Here is a 21,554-nt window from a genome sequence, read left to right on the forward strand (position 1 = left end):
CCAAAGATTCGTTTCCTTTTCTCCATTCTCTTTAACCCTTTGAATCACGGATCGTCGGTGGTGATCTCACGTAGACTCATCAAAAGGTGACACGTGTCACTCTTTCAACAACTATACGGTAAAGCACAGGTAATTCCAGGAAGCACCTGATAAGTGCCCCCGAGCGCCAACAGCACAGAGAGAGAGAGAGAGAGAGAGAGAGTGAGAACGCTCTCCGTTTCCACCGTGCCAGCGCATGCTCCATTCTGAAAATTCCTCTGCAATCTTCTCAATTTCTCCGTCAACAATCCCAACATGATTTATCTCCTACTCTCGCTAGGGTTTTAGCTCACCCTCGCGACTAAAGCGATTTCTTCGTGAACCTATTTTCAGCTTCTAGGGTTTCGTCAACCGCCATGGCCGAGTGGCAGTCTCTCCTCCAGTCGATTATCGTCGGCCTCATTTTCTCTTACCTTCTCGCCAAGCTCATCTCCATCGTCGTTTCTTTCAAAGACGACAACCTCACCGTCACGCGCGCCGCCACTCCCGCCGCCGCCGAGCGTGTGGAACCCGAGGCTGCCAAACGCGAAGACGTCGTTCCCGATTCCGCGGCCTCGCTCAGGTTAGAGGAGCAGTCCGTGGTGGCCGAGCACGGTAGCGTGAGGAATGATAGTGACGGCGACTACGACGATGATGATTGGGAAGGTGTGGAGAGTACCGAATTAGACGAGGCATTCAGCGCAGCGACGGCGTTCGTGGCCGCCGCCGCCGCCGATCGGCTATCGCAGAAAGTGTCGAGCGACGTGCAGCTCCAGCTTTACGGGTTGTACAAGATTGCCACTGAAGGTCCCTGCAGCACGCCCCAACCTTCGCCCCTCAAAATGACCGCACGTGCTAAATGGTATATTCTTCGCTATTCTCTGTTCTTATATGTGCTTTCTGCAGAAGTGACAGTGTAGAGGAAAAGAAAAAAGAGAAGAAATTGAAATAGTTTAAATTAATAATCTTTCATGCTCTTCTGTGTGTTTATATAGCAGCGTGTGAAATGTAGGATTGGCGATCATTGAGCTTGTTTTGGATGTATTTGTAGTTTGTACTATTAAAGCTGAGATTGATACCACATACAAATCCTCTTCGTCTTTTTCTTTTTGGTTTTTTTCTTTTTATGTAAGTAGTGTTTACCTTTTTTTTAAGCCTAAGTGTTTGCGGAATATCTGATGTACTATTACTGAATATTGTATGTAAATGGTCAACTGATGTTTTTTCCCCCTACCTGTCTCATTGCCCCCCTTTGTAGGCAAGCATGGCAGAAATTGGGCGCGATGCCTCCTGAAGATGCAATGCAGAAGTACATTGATATTGTGACTGAACTGTATCCTGCTTGGCTTGATGGTTCATCTTTGGTGAGCCAAGATGCTGTTTCTTCTTTAGCTTTAGATGGATGAATCTCTGCTTTCTCCAAAAGGAGGAAAAATTATGTTTAGAATCAAAGTACTATGTTTAATTACATTCTTGGTGTGTTTATTTTTTCATTGCTTTGCCTAACTCATAGAGCTTCTGTAACAGAGGAGAAGAAGTGGCGATGGTGCTGGCTCTGGTTCAGAGGCTAAGGGACCAATGGGGCCAGTTTTCAGTACTTATGTTTATGAAGAAGAATATGGCAGTGACTCGTAAGATTCCTAAAACCAATAATGATTTGTTCTGGGAGCCTGTGTGTGTGTGTGTGTGTAATTATAGTGATGTTTCCTTGATGACTTTAATGTATTTAGAATGGCGGAGTATCTTGAAAGGATAAGTCAGAGGGTTTAGTTTCTGTACTAATCTGCTTTGGTCCTACAAGATTTCTCATTGCTATTTGTGAATTTTTATGTTTGTTTATTATGAATTTCAAAAACTATTATGCATATAAATCATGTTCATTGCTGATCACAACTTACCAATGGGTATCTCCCAGCCAAGTCACGTACATAACAGTGAAATTTTGAATTTAATGGTTTTGATGATTTATTTCTTATAACTAATTATTTAAGGCAATTACTTTGTATGTAATTCTCTCTCAGTGGGAATTTTTTCCACCTATTTTTGGAATTTTTTCTATCGTTTACTTGATAATACAACTAATACAAATCCTTCTGAAGTATTTATTTTTAATATGGATGCAGTTCATGTCTCATTTCCGCTTTCTTGTACATCACCTTGTCTTTACACTAATCATCAATCCTCACCTATCACTAAACTCCTTAATCCTTTGACATATTGGGTGGTGGATTGTATGAGCTGATCACGAGATTTTTTGGAAGTTATAAGTTGTCAAACTTAATATATACTTAGTATCAATGATATTTGTTGATGAATAATAACTTTTGAACAGCCAAAGTAATAAAACTCAGTAGTTAGGTGCTTCATGGAAAGGGTACTGTTTCTGGAATGAACAAAGTATCGATAGGCATATTGATTTTTAATTTTCTTCCTTTACAGGCAAATGGAAGCCATTCATGGATTTGCCAGGGAAGGAGACATGGCTAATCTGCTCAAGTGTATTGAAAATGGTGTTTCAGTTAATTTGAAAGGTGAGTTATTTATAATAGTTATTTGCTTTTCCTTTTGTATACATTGCTCTCTACTGAGCTGTGAGTTGTCAGTATTTCTTTTTTTTTTTTTGGTTTTTGAATGCTCCAAATAAAACTTGTGGCTAGCACTAGAAATTACAGTCAGTGATTTAGTGAAACGTCATCTACCTGAATTTTAGCAGCATTGCTTGATAAGTCTAGCATGAGTAAATTTGTTTTCATTGTTTTTAAAACCAAAGGCAGGTGCTATGTTTTTGTTATTACTTATGAATTACAACCCAAAACCCAACCCATAATCGGTACACACGCTAAGCTACTAATTGAAATACTACTTACCCTGGTAAGCCTAAGTTGCTCAAAACATGGTTACCGAGTGAAAGAAATTGTATTTTCAATGTAACCAAAAATTCATTAGTCTATACATTTTCAACATCTTTTTTCTAAAAGATAATAATCACCTGCTGAAAGATATGTGTGTGTGTGTGTGTCTGTATGCAGTCTAGGAACATTAACAAATACGGTACATATTGTTCTATTACATTACAATATTTAATGCAATTCAATATATTCATGACGAGTGTCCTATAGTTGCAGAATTCCCATACTTGCTAAAAAATTCAAGAGGGGACTATAAATCTAGTGGAGGCCTGTAAAAGAAATAATGTTCTTGGAAGGACCATAACTCCTAGCTTGTAACTCAGTTGCATGATAACATGGATAAAATAAGAATGGAGACTTGTATAAACTAAGGGCACAACATGTACCATGATAAGCTAGAAAGGCCATAACAATGTAAGTGTGGTTCTTTTCTATCCAAACTCCATCAGAATATGCTAAGATATTGAAGATAGTTCATAACCACTTCATTAAAATGAAAACTGCAACAACAAAAGCCTTATCCCACTTGGCGAAGTTACCATTCATCTTGGTTGAAGGCTAAAACTTCAGAGATATTATTTACCATGAGATACCGAAACAACTTCCTTAAATGTCCTTCAATTAATGTAGGAGAGAATAAAAATCAGGAAACTTATAAGCCAATCATGGTAGAAGCAGTAATCTTTGTGTCCTCTAAAGTGAGAATAATTACATGCAGGTAAACATGGAATATAACATGTGAATAGAAAATGTTTAAAAATTTAATATTGTAGGGGTCACAAGAGAACCAAAATATGATGGGGCAGCTTCACCTTGTTTAGAACCTTCTCCTAAGGGTAAATCTTCCCTTAGGAGTGGCTGCATGAAATGGAGAATCTTTTCTTCTCGTCGGATTTGTTGCATGAAGTGGAGAATCTTTTCTTTTCATCTTTCAAGCTAGAGTTGGAGAGTGAGGTTGGAAAGAAAGAAATGTAACAAAATGTGAGGAAGGTGAATGAAGAACAAGTTGAAACGTTGAAAACATGTTTCTTGTGACTATAGTTCCCATTCATCTGTTTCTCCCAATTACACACATTTATTTTTTTTCTTTTTTCCATTTGTTGATTATGAAAGTTGAGAGTTCCAATATTAATCAGCAAGCCTGTGTAATTTCTTGAAGGTGCATTTGAAGATAGAAAATTGACCGATGACTGATGTGACACAAAAGGAATAAATATTCTAGGACATGCTTTAGTAATTTCCTTTTTATTGTGAAAATTAGCTGAAGTGGAGAAATCTGTGTTGTTACATGTTCAACCTTCAATTTAATTTCGTTCCCATTTGTTGTCCTGGTTCCTACATTTGTGAGCGAAGAGTTATACCAGTGATTTTGTGTGTATTTTATTTTCTTTTTGTTTAAATATAAGAAAGCTTGATATAGAGAAGTAGCTATATTCACTCTAGTTGCTCTTCTCTATCACAAGTTTGATACACAGTAGGGGAAGTAGGTATAACCATGGAAAGTCTTGATTATTTTAACTGTAGAGGATACAATAACATTGGTCATCAGATGATATTAGGGATGTGGATAAAAGTTTTTCTCCCTTGACACCTAGTCACTAAAGGTTCCTCCGCAATCTCATCATTTTTGATATTTGCTGTGTCGTGACAGTGGCTTATCAAATTAATATTTGCGTTTGATTCCTGTTATTATTTTTCCTTTCTATATCAACATGCGTTTTTGAAATGAATGCAGACAGTGAGGGCCGGACACCATTACACTGGGCTGTGGATCGTGGCCACCTTAATGTCACAGAGTTGCTTGTGAGCAAGAATGCTGATGTGAATGCCAAGGTATTCCATATGCTTTAGAATCAATAATATATGCATTAACGTCAGGGACTACTCATATTTCATGACATTGCCGTATCTCCCCAGAATGAAAATAGAGCTGAACCATTGGATTCTGAACCAGACAAACCTCACTGCAGAAGTTGAATAATATCAAAGTTTAGCTTAGGCTTTTGGAGATGCTTTTTTGCATTTTACAGTTAATGATAGTAATGTGTCTTTAGCCACTTTGTATTGATATTATGTTTTCTTTTTTGGAAGGATAATGATGGACAAACTGCCTTGCATTACGCTGTTACATGTGAGAGAGAAGGCATAGCTGAGTATTTAGTGAAGCATAATGCAGACATAAATTCAAAAGATAATGATGGGAGTTCACCGCGAGACATCTGTGAGCCAAGCTGGCCATGTTTGCAGCACGTGGGGGAAGTGAACTGATTGCTTGTTTGCTTCATGCTGGTTCTGGCCATTGCAACCATTACCCTAATCCCTTCAGGATGTACGTGTCTATATAACTTTTTTTTGTCCTTACGCATGGTGTATACACCCTTTTCTGTCTATGCACCGCTTAGGTAATTGTTCATCAGGTGTATTCTGTTTTAATATTGTTCCTCTGCTCAATTCAAAGATATAGAAGGAAACTAGAAACAGTAACAGGGAAAGGGAGAGAATCTATAACGATAAACGTTCCTCGGAAAACCTTCTACCCCTTCGATTGAAGGTGATACAGATTTACAGGGTTATTTTAGATCTTAAATTGGTGTTAATATTATCTGGATTCCCGTGAGATTTTTGATTGATCATGCTGTCGCAAGTACGTAGATTCTGATGTTTTGCCCCCTCTCTTTTTCCTTTCCATCTTTTTCAAGAAAGACAGTTTATGAAGGAACGGTTAATTTTTACAGTAACAAGTTACTCATACCACGTGATGAGGGGAGAAAGGTTGGTAATACAGTTATGCGAGTTTGATCATAAACATTTATTAACGTATCAAGTTAGTCCATGTATTAGAAATCCGAAAAAAGCATAACAAATTTTTGTTATACATTACAAAAAAACAGAACAAGGCATGGGGTTAATTTGTTTTTGTTTTATTTAGTAAATAAGTAGAATTAAAGGTAAAGAAACATGACAAAACGTTCTTTAATTTATTTATGTTTTTGCATGCGTCATTATTTAACAAGCAATGATTTTGTCGTAGTTTATGCCTAATGTTTAGAAAAATATTAGAAATTAGAAATTTCATAATCATTTAAAAAAAGTTGTACGCCTTTTAAAGATATTGTAAGTATTGTTGCGAGCTACATTCATTGCATTATTTTGGATTTAGTAAATGCAACAGTATTTCCTGGTTCTACAAAGTCATCCTCAACCACTTTCTAATTATCTTGGACACTCAGAAGAGTCTTATCATAGTTGACAACTTTATTCAACCTGAAGAAGATCATACTTTTTATAAGATTGATCATCTATCTCATTTAAACTTTTCGAAGAATAATCAGACATTCAAATTTTGATGTCAATTTATTGACAACAAGTTTTCTTCTGTGAATAAATTGATTTACCTCTTATGTTGTTTTATTTTTGCGATCATCAATATAATTTATAAACTTCTTTTTATGGTTATTAACATATTAATTACTTATAAGATTTCAACGACTAACGCATAAATTATTCATATAACTCCACTGATTAACCTATTAACTATGAGACTTTAAAGACCAATACGTTTATGTTTACTCCAAACCCAGCAGATTAATAGATAAATAATTTTAAAAAAATTCAATTACAAATATATCTCTAAAATTTTCAAAGTCATATTAGATTTTATTTTTTTTATCATTGAACAAAACAAACTCAAATTATTTAACATGTACTTCTATTTATTTAATATTTTTATACTTTGTATTTATTTGCGTTGATCAATGAAACCCAATTCACAAACATTTTTATTTTGTCTTCCAAAAATTATTTTAAAAAAATGGTTCTAATCCATTATTTTGAATCACTTTGGATGTTTTCTATATATTTGATTGAATTTGAACACTCTAAATGGTATTATAGTTTGTAAGCACTATTACGTGTTGTTAATTTTACTGGTCTAATTTAAGTATCAAAACTTCTAACAAATACCTATCGTTTTAACAAATACTCATCCTCACCCATAGTACTTAATCATGTTGGAAAGTCGGATCAATAAGTAAAAAGAATTTGGAAATTATTTTTAATAGTAATAATTATTTTGTGTTGTTAACTAGACACATTAATATATTCATTCGTGTCTTTAGAAAATTGTTTATTACAATTTTTGTGACTTGTGATTATGCAAAAAAAAGTTGTAAAGGAATGAACTAAATAAAACATATAAATAACGACTTAATCAAAGGATGTGATGTGTGAAAATTTATGTACTAAATAATAATAATAATAATATTCATTAGATAGTTATAGATGAATTATTATTGGCCTCAATGAAAGTTTAGTTTTCTTCAACTCGTATGACTTAAAAAAAAATTCTTAAAATGACTGTGCATATAAATAAATGGCTTAAATATAAATAATTTACTTTTTATCCTATATATATTAAAATAGGCAAAGTAAACAGAAGAATGAAATGGAGGCCGTTGATAAGAGTCTAAGAAGGTCAACAAATTCATGGAAGAAGAACAATAGACGTTGATATGATTGACTTATTCTCTCTTAAATAATTGAAATGTTATACAAAAGCAAATTAGTTTCCTTCAATTATGGATGACACCAAAAACAAAAAAAACAATAATTTTATTCAATTCAAACGCGGGCCCGTCGCCCGGGCAAAAGACACCGCCTTTAGGCTGTACACAGCACACGCTATCACTAATCCATTAATTATTATTCTCTAAATCACATTAACATTAATAACTTTTACTCAGGAAATATGAATTACTTCAGAATCCCAAAATAATAATCCTAATCAACGTTATGTTTATTGCTAAAGAAAAATAATAAGCGCGATTATTGTTAGCGCGTGCTTTTACAATTATATAATTTTTTATATTTTTATTTCTAATATTTCGAATCCTATTGCCCTTGGCTGTTGCAGTTGCTTCTTCATCTTCCTCTTGTTATTCACTCTATTCTCCGACTCTCTCACTCACTCTTTCTTCTTCGCTTCTATTCTTCAGATCTCTTTGCCGATTCCAGGTGATTTTATTCATCCGATCTCGTTTCTCTTCTTTCCTTTTTCTTTCTATTTACCTTTCCGATTCGCCTTTTTTGTTTTGTTTTGCGTTTTAGGTTTTCGTTTTGTCTTGTTTCAATCTTGTTTGGGTGCTTCGATTTGATGGTTGTGTTACTTTTTTGAATTGCGATTGATATGAATTATTGTTTGTGTCGACTCGGTTTCGATCTGTGGTTGAGTGATTCTGTGGCTTCTCACTCGGATAATTGGATGAGATGAGGCGCGAGCGGTTGCCAAAGTCAACTGTTCTTGTGGCCACAAAAACTGTATTCCGTATGCACTTGTTTGCGGATTTAATTGGTTTTTGTTTTGTAATTATCATAATAGAGACCGGAAAACGCATCTAAATTAGGTCTATCGTTTCGATTAATCTGATAATATTTAGGGCATGTTCTTTTGAGGTATTGAATTTAAACATATGTTTGTCCAGTTCTTTTTGTGTGCTTTGTTCTAGAGTCACGTGAATTTATAAAAGTTATTTTCTTGCTGGATATCATAATATTTCTATTTTTGAATTCTGAATGTGCTGGTCATTTAGATGATTATGGATCTGGGGTTGGGATAGTTTAATTTATTCATAGAGATTTGCTTCTTCAATTAAATTCCCCCTCCCATATTTTTCTTCTTTGAATTTTCACTCGTGATTGAACAATCGGGAGCTGATAGTTTTGTGCCATTAGGTAGAGCATGGCAATGGAAGTTACTCCGGTGCTTTTGAATGCTCAATCAATTGATGGGAATGTCCGGAAGCATGCCGAGGACACTCTGCGACAATTTCAGGAGCAAAACCTTCCTGGATTCTTGGTCTCTCTGTCTGGAGAATTAGCAAGTGAAGATAAACCGGTTGATAGCCGAAAGTTGGCAGGTTTAATACTGAAAAATGCTTTGGATGCCAAGGATGAAAGCAGAAAGCAGGAATTGGTCCAAAGATGGTTGTCTTTGGACCCTGTGGCGAAAACTCAAGTTAAGTCATGCTTGCTGCAAACACTCTCTTCTCTTGCCCTCGAAGCTCGGTCTACAGCAACTCAAGTAATTGCTAAAGTTGCTGGAATTGAGCTTCCTCAGAAACAGTGGCCTGAGCTGATCGGATCACTTTTATCAAATATTCATCAAGTACCTACTCATGTAAAGCAGGCGACTTTGGAGACTCTAGGGTATTTGTGTGAGGAAGTATCTCCTCAGGTTGTTGATCAGGAACAAGTAAATAAAATACTCACTGCTGTAGTTCAAGGTATGAATGCATCTGAAGGGAATAATGATGTTAGGCTTGCTGCTACAATTGCATTATACAATGCTCTTGGATTTGCTCAGGCTAATTTTACCAATGATATGGAGCGTGATTATATAATGAGAGTTGTTTGTGAAACAACTATGTCCCCAGAAGTGAAAATACGTCAAGCAGCCTTTGAATGTTTGGTTTCTATTGCTGCCATGTATTATGAGAAATTAGCTCCTTACATCCAGGATATATATAACATCACGGCAAAGGCTGTTAGGGGTGATGAGGAGCCTGTTGCTCTTCAAGCCATAGAATTTTGGAGTACAATTTGTGATGAGGAGACTGATATCTTGGAAGAATATATAGGTGATTCCAACGGAGACTCTGAAATACCTTGTTTTTATTTTATAAAGCAAGCCCTTCCTGCACTTATCCCTCTGCTGCTGGAAACATTACTCAAACAAGAAGAAGATCAGGATCTGGACGAAGGTGCATGGAATATTGCAATGGCAGGTGGTACATGCCTTGGGTTAGTTGCTCGTACTGTTGGAGATGATATTGTGCCACTGGTAATGCCCTTCATTGAGGAGAATATTACCAAACCAGATTGGAGGCAAAGGGAGGCAGCCTCTTACGCCTTTGGATCTATCTTGGAGGGGCCTTCCCCTGACAAATTAGCTCCTCTTGTTAACCATGCGTTACCATTTATGCTCAGTGCTTTAGTGAAGGACCCAAACAACCATGTGAAAGACACCACTGCTTGGACATTGGGACGGATGTTTGAATTTCTTCACAGTTCAATTGTTGGTACACCAATTATTAATGAGGGAAATTGCCAACAGATTATTACAGTTCTCCTTCAGAGCATGAAGGATGTTCCCAATGTTGCTGAGAAGGCCTGTGGTGCTTTGTATTTTCTTGCCCAGGGTTATGAGGATGTGGGACCAACATCTCCTCTAACTCCCTTTTTTCAGGAAATTGTTCAATCCCTTCTGACTGTTACTCGCAGAGAGGATGCTACTGAATCGCGGTTGAGAACTGCAGCATATGAAACACTGAATGAAGTGGTCAGGTGTTCCACAGATGAAACAGCTCCTTTGGTGTTACAACTAGTTTCTGTCATCATGATGGAGCTGCACAAATGTCTCGAAGCACAAAATCTTTCTTCGGATGAACGGGAAAAGCGGAGTGAATTGATAGGCCTTCTCTGTGGGTGCATGCAAGTAATTATTCAGAAGCTAGGGTCTTCAGAAGGTACCAAATATGTCTTCTTGCAGTGTTCTGATCAGATAATGGGACTATTTTTCAGGGTCTTTGCTTTTAGAAATGCCACTGCTCATGAGGAGGCAATGCTAGCCATTGGAGCCCTTGCCTATGCAATAGGCCCTGATTTTGCGAAGTACATGCCAGAATTTTACAAGTTTCTTGATATGGACCTTCAGAACTTTGAGGAGTACCAAGTTTGCGCTGTCACTGTTGGTGTGGTAGCGGACATATGCACAGCATTGGAGGATAAAATACTGCCTTATTGTGATGGGATTATGACACAACTTCTCAAAAATTTGTCGAGTGATAATTTGCACCGTTCTGTGAAGCCCCCCTTGTTTTCATGCATTGGTGATATAGCACTTGCAATAGGAGATAACTTCAATAAATACTTAATGTATGCAATGAACACACTACAACTTGCTGCAGAGATGTATGCCCACACATCAGGTTTTGATGATGAGATGACAGAGTACATCAATTCTTTGAGAAATGGGATATTAGAGGCTTATTCTGGGATTTTTCAAGGGTTTAAGAATTCATCAAAATCCCAGCTTTTGATTCCTTATGCGCCTCACATCCTCCAGTTTTTGGATAGCATATACATGGAAAAAGACATGTAAGAAAGGAGAAAATTCTTTTTCTTTTTTCTTCTTTGTTGGGTATTCATTACTTTTAGTGACTTCCTTGCCTCTTTGAATGCAGGGACGAAGTAGTTATGAAAACAGCAATTGGAGTTCTTGGAGATCTAGCTGATACACTGGGAAGCAATGCTGGTTCTTTAATACAGCAGTCTTTGTCAAGCAGAGACTTTTTGAATGAATGTTTGACCTCAGAAGATCATTTGATTAAGGAATCCGCTGAGTGGGCCAAGTTAGCTATCACTCGAGCTATATCTGTTTGAGGTTCATCGGGGTTAGCATATCCACTGTCATAAACTATATGCATGCATTTGGGTGTGTCGAGGTGGGTCTTGGGATTGCATGTGTCAATTTGTCTCCATGGTCAGACAACGTGAAGGTTATCAGTCTAAAGGTCTTCTTGTTGTCACTAACTCTTGCATCATCACCAATGCATCACTGACTTTTGCATGAGCACCATTAAGTCCAGGTCTGTCAAGGGGAAGAAGGTAGCGATGAGTTTGCAAATGTGGGTGTAGGTCTTCATGAAACAAGTAATTGATTGAATGGCTACGGGGAGGCAACTGATTCCTGATTCAGAAACTAAGTTACTCTTAGTTGGAATTGGATGATGAGTTTGGAGTTTGATGTTATGAGAAGATAAACCCATTCGAGCTTGAAAACGGTTTTTTCCTCAACTGATCATGCTTTATTGGAATAGTTGAATTCGCGGGGTTGAACTGGTTTTCATCAACACCACCCAAAGTACTTTATTTCAAGTGAATCTCTTCCTTTTTTTTTTTGACTTTTAACCTGCATCTTAAACCATTTGTTTTTTACCCTCCTATTGTGTATAATTGTCCCTAGGCTGTTGGCCATCCATATAATTTTTTTCTCCACACATTGCTTTTTCAGGCTGGGGATCGATTGTTATTGTTGACCCAGGATGGGAAAGATTACATCTTTCTAGCATTTTGCATTTTTTGTTTTTACTTGTCAGTTGGTTTCTTAGGGAAAAAATCATCATGCATTCATGAAATCATCAACCTTTAATTCCTTTGTTTTAAAATGCATATGTACATCATATATATTGGCTATTCATGTGGATACAAAAAAGAAACTTGCCGTATATTGTGATGTTACCAAAAGAACTAGTTTGGTGGATTGTTGTTGCACTTGTTGGAAGGAGTCATCTGGGTATAGCCTGTATTCGTGTTATCTTTCTCTTGTCTAAGTAAAAAGTTTGTGAATTTTGGCGACTTTGATAATTTTGCCGTGTTCCTGCATATCTCATTATGGTTTTTGGTGATTTGAATCTTTTTGTTACCAACATAAAATTGTATAATGTCTCGCCAGTTTCGTAGGCAGTTTTCAAACTCCATCACCCTTTTTTGGGTAGACGAGATCATATCCTGAATGATCACTTATTTTCGTTCTTATCTATTTGTTTGTATAATGCCTTGTTAACTGGGATGTGGAATCTGATAATGAAATAACTATAAACCTTAAATATAGTTTGCAAAAGAAAAAATTTGGAGTCATTAAAATCATCAATAATTCTTAGAGTAGACTTTGTTGCTAATAATATCTGCAATTTTAATGTTGTCGTTGGTTGGTTGTCTGGAAGAACCAGAAGGCACCGCAAATTGATGAGTTCGTATAAGGACAATAATTAAGAATACTAAAATGCAACTTCATTTGCTTATAGTTACTGCTAGTTATTTTTTTCATTTCACTACTAAAACTTTATGTTCATCTTTTAATTTTTATTTATATTATTGTTATATGTTGTCATCTATTTACTTCCATTTATATACATCTTAAGGTGTCAATTTTCTTTTATAATAATTATCTATCGAGTAAACTTGTGCCTTTTTGTTTTTTAAAGAAAACGTTTGTCTTGGTTGATGAGATAGAAGAACATAGTGAAATAAAAAACTACAAATGGAAATTAATAAGATTTACAAGTGGGTATTGTATTCAATATACAAATATTAATTTAAAGTTTATCAACTGAGTTGTGCTTGTATATTAGTAGACTGATGATAGTTTATACATTATATTCAGGGGTTTTCATTATATTCATTCTAAAATTAAAACTTGTCTTCTTTATCTTGTTAATAAAACAATATTTACATTCCTTGTTTTAGTTATATTTACTGTTTATTTAATTGCTGTGTAAAAAAAAAATCTAACCCTTTATTTTAAATTAAAATAACTCTCCAAGTATATAATTCTTTTATATGTTTATCGGGTGACAATATTTTTATATATTATTAATGTACGATAATTAATTAAATCATTAAACTTTTTTATAAAACAAAAATTCTATTTTAATATTCAAATTATAATGTAGAAAATTCACAATTTTATTCAGTCAATAATATTTAACTTTAAATAAAAGAAATGCGTGCGTTACTTTATTAAAACATAAAAAAGTGATTTCTTCTTTTAAGGTGAATATAATTTAACAAAATCTAAAGAGATAAATGTGAATTTTCTTTTACTTTAATATAAAATATTATGTCTGGTAAGGTAAAAAATTATAAAAAGTGGTTGAATGATCCGCATACAATTGTCATATATGATTTCTCATGTATTTAAACAAAGTTAAAAAAATTAAAATCATCCTATTCCCCCTCCTCAAAAAAATTACATATTTTGTTTCATTCAGAGTATTTACTATATGTGAGAGAATAAGTAAGAATAACATATTTGTTCTTTCAATGAATTTGTGAGTATTTGAGAGAAATATGAGATTCTGTCTCTCCTAAAATGAGATGATGTTAGGAGATGAACAATATAATCATTAAATAATCCTTACTTTTTTTCTAAAATTTATAACATTTTATCTATCATAACTAATAATCATAATAACAAAAACGAATTAATAATTTAGTAATATTGGAAATAAATTGAAAATAATATTAACGAAAAAATAAACATCTAAATAAAATACTAATAAAAGTTATAATTACAAAAGTAATTAATTCATAATAGTATTATTTTTTTAAAATTCAATATTTAATAAAAAATATTTTTAACTAGTCATATTTTATTTTAGATTAATTACATCATTAATTTTTTTATATAAAAAATCATCTAGATTTTATTTAAATTAATTTTCACTAATTACATTTCATTTTTTATATATTTTAATCATAAGAACAAATATGTAATTTTATCACTTAATTTATTAAAAGATATCTTTACGTGTCACATTCATCAAATGATTTATAAACTTTTATAATTTTTATTTATAAATCTCTCCAATTTCACTTTCAAAATTCTTTAAATAAATAACACCACATTATTGTGTATTCTCCCTCAAATTCATCAACCTACAATCTCTCAAATCATTTCCCTAAAATGACATAGCAATCTAGTATTTGTAATTAACTTTTACCTAGTTTCGATGATTGGATATATGAATGAGTCCACATTTCATAGCAATTAAAATTAGTTCATTTATCATAGTTTAGAATAATCAAAATTACTTTAACTTCATCAAAAGTTGATTGTTTACGCACTAATGTAAAAAAAACTTTCGGAATTGTCTCGTATGTTTTGGTTTCAAGAAAATCAAAGTATTTCGAAATGTGGTGACATTTTTGAAATTTTTAACACAACTATAGGTCTCGTTCTAAAATAACTGAGACATATATAGGCCTATACTAGTATATATCTCAATTATTTAAAGAATCGAGGCTTATTCGTCTACCAAATGTTAAAATTTTACATCTCTACCAAAGCTTTTCCATCTGCGTCGCTCCACTCCTTCACCACAACCATACTTTTTCTTTTCAACTGTGTCACTCTCGAGCTCGTTCTTCTTCCTTTTCGCACTCTCCTTCTTTCTATCTTCCTTTTTCACTCTTTAGAACTTCCTCTGTTAGTGGATGACTATCTCGTGTTAGAAATTGACTATCGTGAACTTGGATCTGGAGAAAAAGTGAAGCGAGGATTGAGAACTAAATAGCCAGAGAGAGGATCGTGTCGTGGTATTTAGTTTTTCAGGAATGTGATTTTTGCTCTCTCTCTCTCTCTCACTTTCTACGTGAATGAATGCTAATGTGAATCCATTGCATTTGAAAAATGATAAAACTTTTTACCAACTAAATAGCCAGAGAGAGGATCGTGTCGTGGTATTTAGTTTTTCAGGAATGTGATTTTTGCTCTCTCTCTCTCTCTCTCTCACTTTCTACGTGAATGAATGCTAATGTGAATCCATTGCATTTGAAAAATGATAAAACTTTTTACCAGTTTCAGAACCTCTTTTGCGAGAAACCAACTGAGGTTTTTGCTCAAAGAGGTTTTGAGAACTCTATGCTCAAGGAATCGCTGGTCTTATGCTATGTTTTGGAAGATCAGTTGCAAAAATTTCAAGTGAGTGGTTCTGTGGTGTTATTGGGAATGGTGGTGGTGACTCTGTTTGTTGGTGGTTTTGCAGTGGTGCTAGGAAAGGAAATGCTAGGAAGCACGATGGTATTGAAACAGTAAATTAAAAAAAAAAGCTTCAGTTCAAAAACAACTGAAACATAAAGTGAAGAACATGTCTCGGTTCTAAACCAAGGCCTAAAGCCCTACTTTTTTTTATCTTGTTTGAATATGCTTCGGTTAAAGAATCAAAATAAAATTATCAAAAGAATCAATGCCAAAACTCTTACTTGCACTATCGACAGTTAGATACTTGAAAGAGAATGAAGTAAGATAAAAATAAGAAAAAAAAATGTTTGACACTAAAAATAATTATTTGACAATCCACTATAAAAATAAAATAGTGATAAAAAAGGTGAACTTTTACATTTATAAGAAAAAAGAGAAGAAAATGTAGTGATAAATAATGATAAATGAGTATAATTTTTTGTTTAAGTATCAAAATATCATTATCATGCGGAAAAATATAAGATGTTGACAAAACTTAAAAGTAAAAAATAAAAATAAAAATTTGGTAATAAGTGAGACATATTGTATTACTTCTCGTCCATTCTTATTTATTTACCACGTTTTATTTTATTTATTATTAAATTAATCAAATTATATAGTTTTAAAGTTATTTTTTCTATTTTTGTTATTGAACAATCAACTCTCTAATTTTATTTTATTTTATTTTTTGTATTTTTTTCAACTTATTTATTCTTGATTTTATTTTTATTTTCTATTTTTTATTTCACATAGATCATTTTGTAGACCAAAAGTGTAATTTGAATATATCTTAAGGCAAGCTGACATTGGACAAAAGTTTTTACCGTATAAATCCAACTATACGTGGCGCAATTCAGATTTCATATCTTTAGGTAATAAATTTCATAACTTAATTGATTTATGAAAATTCTATATAAATTTGTTAAATATAATTTTTTAATTAATTTATATAAAGACCTTTTATTTTTTGTAGGTCGATACATTTAAAGATCTCATATTATTTAACAGTTGAGTTAAATATAGTTTATATGCTCTTTTCTTTTAAATTATTAAACTATATTATAGAGACAAAGTTACAAAACATTAAATTTCAAAACTAATAATACTTCTAATAGATTTTTTTTTTATTTGAAAAACATGGCTGATTCTAATAATATTGTCTTAATCTGTATAATAACAATGAAAAAGAAAAGAAAAAGAAAAAATAGTTGAAAGCCATTATTACATCCCATCTATCTTCTTCATTGAGGGAATGAGATGGAATGAATAGTTTTAATTGTTTTTCATAATTAATTTAGACAGATGTAACACATGGCAACACAAATCACATACAATATATGTCTATCTATCTCCTTTTAATAATAATAATAAATTAGTATTATTTTACAAAAATCCTTTATATATATATATATATATATATATATATATATATATATTATTTGTAAGTAAATTAGAATAAATATATTGATAGAGAGTTATGAAAAAAGTTATTATTGAACGAAAACATTTGATATTTATAGGTTACCATTTATATTGGTGCAATTATTATTATGGTTCAATGTAGTTTTTCATTAATGGAAACTTAAAAAAATACATGATTTAGGTGAGTCCCTAACTAGATTTTCGAAGTTTTTTAATTGTGCGAACCAAAATTTTATTTTTCAGTAGTTTAGGGATCTGTTAAATAATTAAACTTTGAACCCGACAGTTGAACTATCCGGAAATTTGTACTTAAAATATTAATTTATATTTAAGAGAACCTTACTTAAAATATACGTAAGGCCCAAATAAAAAATTGATTTTAAACTTTTACAAGCTAACTGTAATCTTCCCAAAGCATAATAATTTATTTAAAATTTTTCAGATAATTCAGGAATACAAATTAATTTAACTTTCTTTACTAATGTATAAATTTACTAAGTAAGTTAATATTCCTGAATAATATTTGTAATACATAAACTTTGTAATGATATAAGTATAAGTATTAACTGGTGGATAAATTTATATTATATTTACTTATAAAATAATTTTGTATAATTGAGGTAAAGTTCTTTTCTTAATATAGGAGAGATGAATGAAGTTATTATGAAAGTAATTATTATTGAGCCATTTTCTATCTCATTTCTTTAATCTATCTAATTGAACATGATTATATATAAATTAAGAAATAATAAAAAGTGAAAATGGGTATTTATTTAAGGGACTATTTGATATTAGATTTTTTGTTTCCATATTCCGAATAATCCCAATAAGAGAATTTTCGGTGACAAATGATTACGAGAATACTTATATAAATTTTTTAGAATTAAAAAAAAGTAAAATAGCATTTTGTTATTAAAAAAAAATAATCGTTCGTCCCATTATTTAAATTTCTCTACTAAAAGTAAATAACTTATTTATCACCTCTCCGACCGAGTAGTTTTCTTTTCGAAAATAATTTTTTGACTATTAAATTTTTGACAACTTTCTCTTATAATTTTAGGTGATATTTTTTGAATGATTTTCTATTATTTTATTTTTTTCATTCTCAATCTTTCAAAATCAAAACCACTTTAAAAAAATGACACATTATATTATAAAAAAAATTATCAAAATTTAATAATTTTCTTAATTGTACAGGAGAATGAAGTAACTGTGAGAGTTAACGCACATTCAAAGTCCAAACAGTAACACTGCATTCAAAACTCAACCTAAACTAAAAACAAGTGTATTTTTGTCTCATGAGACCTTGAAAAGCCATCATAGGAATATGTATTGTCAAAGGAAAAAAAAATGGTTAAAGTTAGGTTTTTTCCATTCTCTACACATTTTTGAGTTTTAATGGAGAAGGGATCAAATATGGGTACCTTTCTTACTTTTAAATTAGTTCAGACAAAGTGCTTCTAAGCTTTTCTGATCTCACTCCCACCAAATGTATCTCATAAACCACTGCTTTCCATGTGAATCAGATTCGCTATTCTCACTTTTCTCTTCTATTTTCATTTCTTCTTAATCCATCTTCCATCTCTAATTACTAATTACGAATCACTAATCTCAGAACAAACTCATCATGCATTTCTAAAACTATCTTAGTTTCAGAAGATTTCAAAGCATATACATGAACAAAATAAAATTCCAATTGTAATGGGAGAAAAGTTATAGAAAGAACTGTATTAAAATTTTGTCCCACAGAAAATCACACTAAGCTTCCAAAATGAACAGCATCTCCACTTTGAGCATCTCTGTAGTGACTCAATGCATTAATCTCTCACTTGACTCTTCAGTTCCAGATTTAGAAAACAGTGTCACTCACATATGCAATGTCTTTGTGTGGATAAAAATGGTTCAACACACAAAAATATGCACCCTTCTCTGTTTACTCCAATTAAGAGCAGTGCATATTTGCCAACACTACATTTTTGTAATTCTGCGATGGCTTTTTTCCAGTTGAAACAAACACTGCATATAGTTTATTCTTTATTCCAATTGTTGGTATGAGCAATGCTAAACCACACAAATCAGAATGGTAGTATAAGGAATTGAGCAGATGCGTCTATGGGCAAAGATTATATAAGATATGCAGGCAAAGATAGAAGCAATTGTGCATGGAAAAATCTTCATCATCATGCGTGCAAAGAATATTATTGATGGTACTTAGGGCACTGTCAAGTTCTAACTCCAATGGAACCTTTTTGGTTGTATAGTACGTACTTGAAGGAACAAGATGCTACATATGCACGTGGGAATATCTCTAGTGTTTTGCTATTTATAAGGCCTAATATTATAGTCTTCTGTTGCACACATTACAAGTTTCATACTATATTTGCTAAAAGCAGAAAAAGTTTTTAGGAAGCCTAACTACTCCATTTTTGAAACAATCATTACCAGCAACGTATAGATTATGGTCTCCTAAAGGATGATTAAGTTAACAATTTTCCTTGCCTTAAATGTAGGATTAAACCTGTAATGGTAGTTGAAAAACAAACACTGCATATTAGTGCATGCACCCACTAAGGGGCATTCCACATTAATTCAACTCTCTTCTTGCTCCCTATTTGAATTTTTCTGTAGCCCACTCTCCATCTCTGTCTCCATCCATTGACTATATAGAAAGTGACGAAGCGAAATGTGAGGACTCAAACCACCATTCCACCAAAGTGGTGATAGGTACCACGGAAAGTTTGAAATACACGACAACCTTTTACCAGCTTTCACCACCCAATTCATCTCAATGTGGTCTTCACCATATTCATCGATAAATAGACAAGCACACACGATTATGCATCAATGGTGCGTCTTATACTGATCGTAACAGGGAAAGAAAATAACTTTACTTGTAACCAAAGTAGAAAAGTAATTTTTGGATCAACCCATGTATCCCTAAGAGTTAATCTCCCGAAAGATTTAAAAATGGACATGTTCGATGGAAACATATACTTGGAAATCAAATCAAAATCTCTAACAACGTGATTAAGAGATAAGATTATGTTGGTAAAAACTGTAATTAGTATATAGCCATGTTGACTTGGGAAAAGGTGGAGAAGCTGATTTTGAGCCATGCAGGAAATGTTGGGAATGTGCACATGCAAACAATCACTATCTTTTCTTTGACGCAATTATGTATAGTCCTACAGAATAGTACAGTTGACTTAAGTGTTGTGCGTTAAAGCCTACAAGTTATTGCATTTCATCATCACCCTGTTGGTATTGGGTGGGGTACACCATCACAACACCACTCTCCTCTCCAATATTAAAAAGGGGTGTTCCTGCTTCCATTTCCCTGCCAAGACACGTATATTTTTCATACCTTCATTCCTCTGTCATGGCCCTTAAGATCAACACTTTCCTTCTACTTCTTCTCTTGCTCCTCCTTCCCTTCTCATCTTCAGGTCACCACCATCTTCTCTACCTATTTTCATACAATTACCTCTTTCTACACACACATATATAACACAAGAGTTTTTATTTCCTTACAGGTTTGGCTCAAGGCTTCAGGGAAAACATGCATCCTACTCATCATCATGGCTTAACTTTACAGGTACACCCCCTTGTCCTCTTGTTTTGTTACATGGTCAAGACATTTCATGTCGGAAACATACATGTTTGTTTGGTTTGGTTTGGTTTATAATGTGGTACATATATAGTTTCCACAATGTTTTATAAACTGACATGTTACTTTTTTCTGGTATTGGTTTTCAATGAAGGTGAAGTCAAGGAAGCTGTTTGGTCATGATTTTGTGTTGGATTATGATGAGGCAGGAGCCAACCCAAGGCACACTAAGAAACCTGGGAAGGGCCCTTGAAGACCTCGAAAGCTAATAATGAAATAAATGAACCTATATATATATATATATATATATATATATATATATATATATATATATATATATATATATATATATATATATATATATATATATATATATATATATATATATATATATATACACTGTCATCTCTCTTCGTATTCAATGTTTTGGTCGTGTATGAGGAGATATGTAAGCGAGTTTCTTCATCGGAGTCACTACTTGTGTGTGTTATGAGGCAATAAATTAGCATCATATTTTATTTTATATATGTACACCAGATGCTTATCAATAGGCTATGAAATATCAGACCAGGAATATTATAATAAAGTTTTTGCTTTAGTAATCATGTTTGTGCTTTGTGGAAGTTCTCATAACTACAAGATTTAAGTCTCGTTCTTGAACTTAAAAGATGGATTTTGTTGTCGTCTCATAGAATCAACCTCGTAGAAAGAAAAAGTAGGAAGTTGCTGCAAAAAATACTTCAAATATGTGTCTCTTCTTCTCTATCACACCTCTTTCCATATGTATTTTTGGACAATCTACAAAGCTTCATTTTATATACCCATTTTAAAACACTTATTTTATCTTTCTTATTATCATATCATATGCTTTTTGTTCTTTATCCATGTATATATCTAGTATTAATTAATATCGTGGAAGTTGATGATTCATTTTTCCATATTTTCGTGTATAGAAAATGGTTTCAATATAACTTCCATATGTACAATTGTTTTTAGAGGTAATTGATATTTTTAAAAC

At 33.0% G+C, this 21,554-nt stretch overlaps 2 protein-coding genes across 3 annotated transcripts; both read left to right on the forward strand.

Annotated features, from left to right (window-relative positions):
* On the forward strand, window positions 1-5,557 carry LOC114164154 (acyl-CoA-binding domain-containing protein 1). Its single transcript, XM_028048697.1, has 6 exons — window positions 1-880; window positions 1,277-1,382; window positions 1,546-1,649; window positions 2,458-2,549; window positions 4,663-4,760; window positions 5,019-5,557. The coding sequence occupies exons 1-6, from the start codon at window positions 396-398 to the stop codon at window positions 5,193-5,195; spliced, it is 1,062 nt and encodes a 353-aa protein (XP_027904498.1). The 5' UTR covers window positions 1-395; the 3' UTR covers window positions 5,196-5,557.
* Window positions 5,558-7,683: 2,126 nt separating this feature from the next.
* On the forward strand, window positions 7,684-12,523 carry LOC114163984 (importin subunit beta-1-like). 2 transcript variants are annotated; one of them, XM_028048409.1, is made up of 3 exons: window positions 7,684-7,940; window positions 8,658-11,081; window positions 11,168-12,523. In XM_028048409.1, the coding sequence occupies exons 2-3, from the start codon at window positions 8,665-8,667 to the stop codon at window positions 11,364-11,366; spliced, it is 2,616 nt and encodes an 871-aa protein (XP_027904210.1). In that variant the 5' UTR covers window positions 7,684-7,940; window positions 8,658-8,664; the 3' UTR covers window positions 11,367-12,523. The 2 variants fall into 2 exon arrangements, with proteins under 2 accessions (XP_027904210.1, XP_027904209.1); XM_028048408.1 differs by having other exon boundaries at window positions 7,823-7,940; window positions 8,662-11,081; window positions 11,168-11,452.
* The last annotated feature ends 9,031 nt before the right edge of the window (window positions 12,524-21,554 follow it).

Source organism: Vigna unguiculata, chromosome 9, assembly GCF_004118075.2.
Source record: "Vigna unguiculata cultivar IT97K-499-35 chromosome 9, ASM411807v1, whole genome shotgun sequence".
NCBI classification, from domain to species: Eukaryota; Viridiplantae; Streptophyta; class Magnoliopsida; order Fabales; family Fabaceae; genus Vigna; species Vigna unguiculata.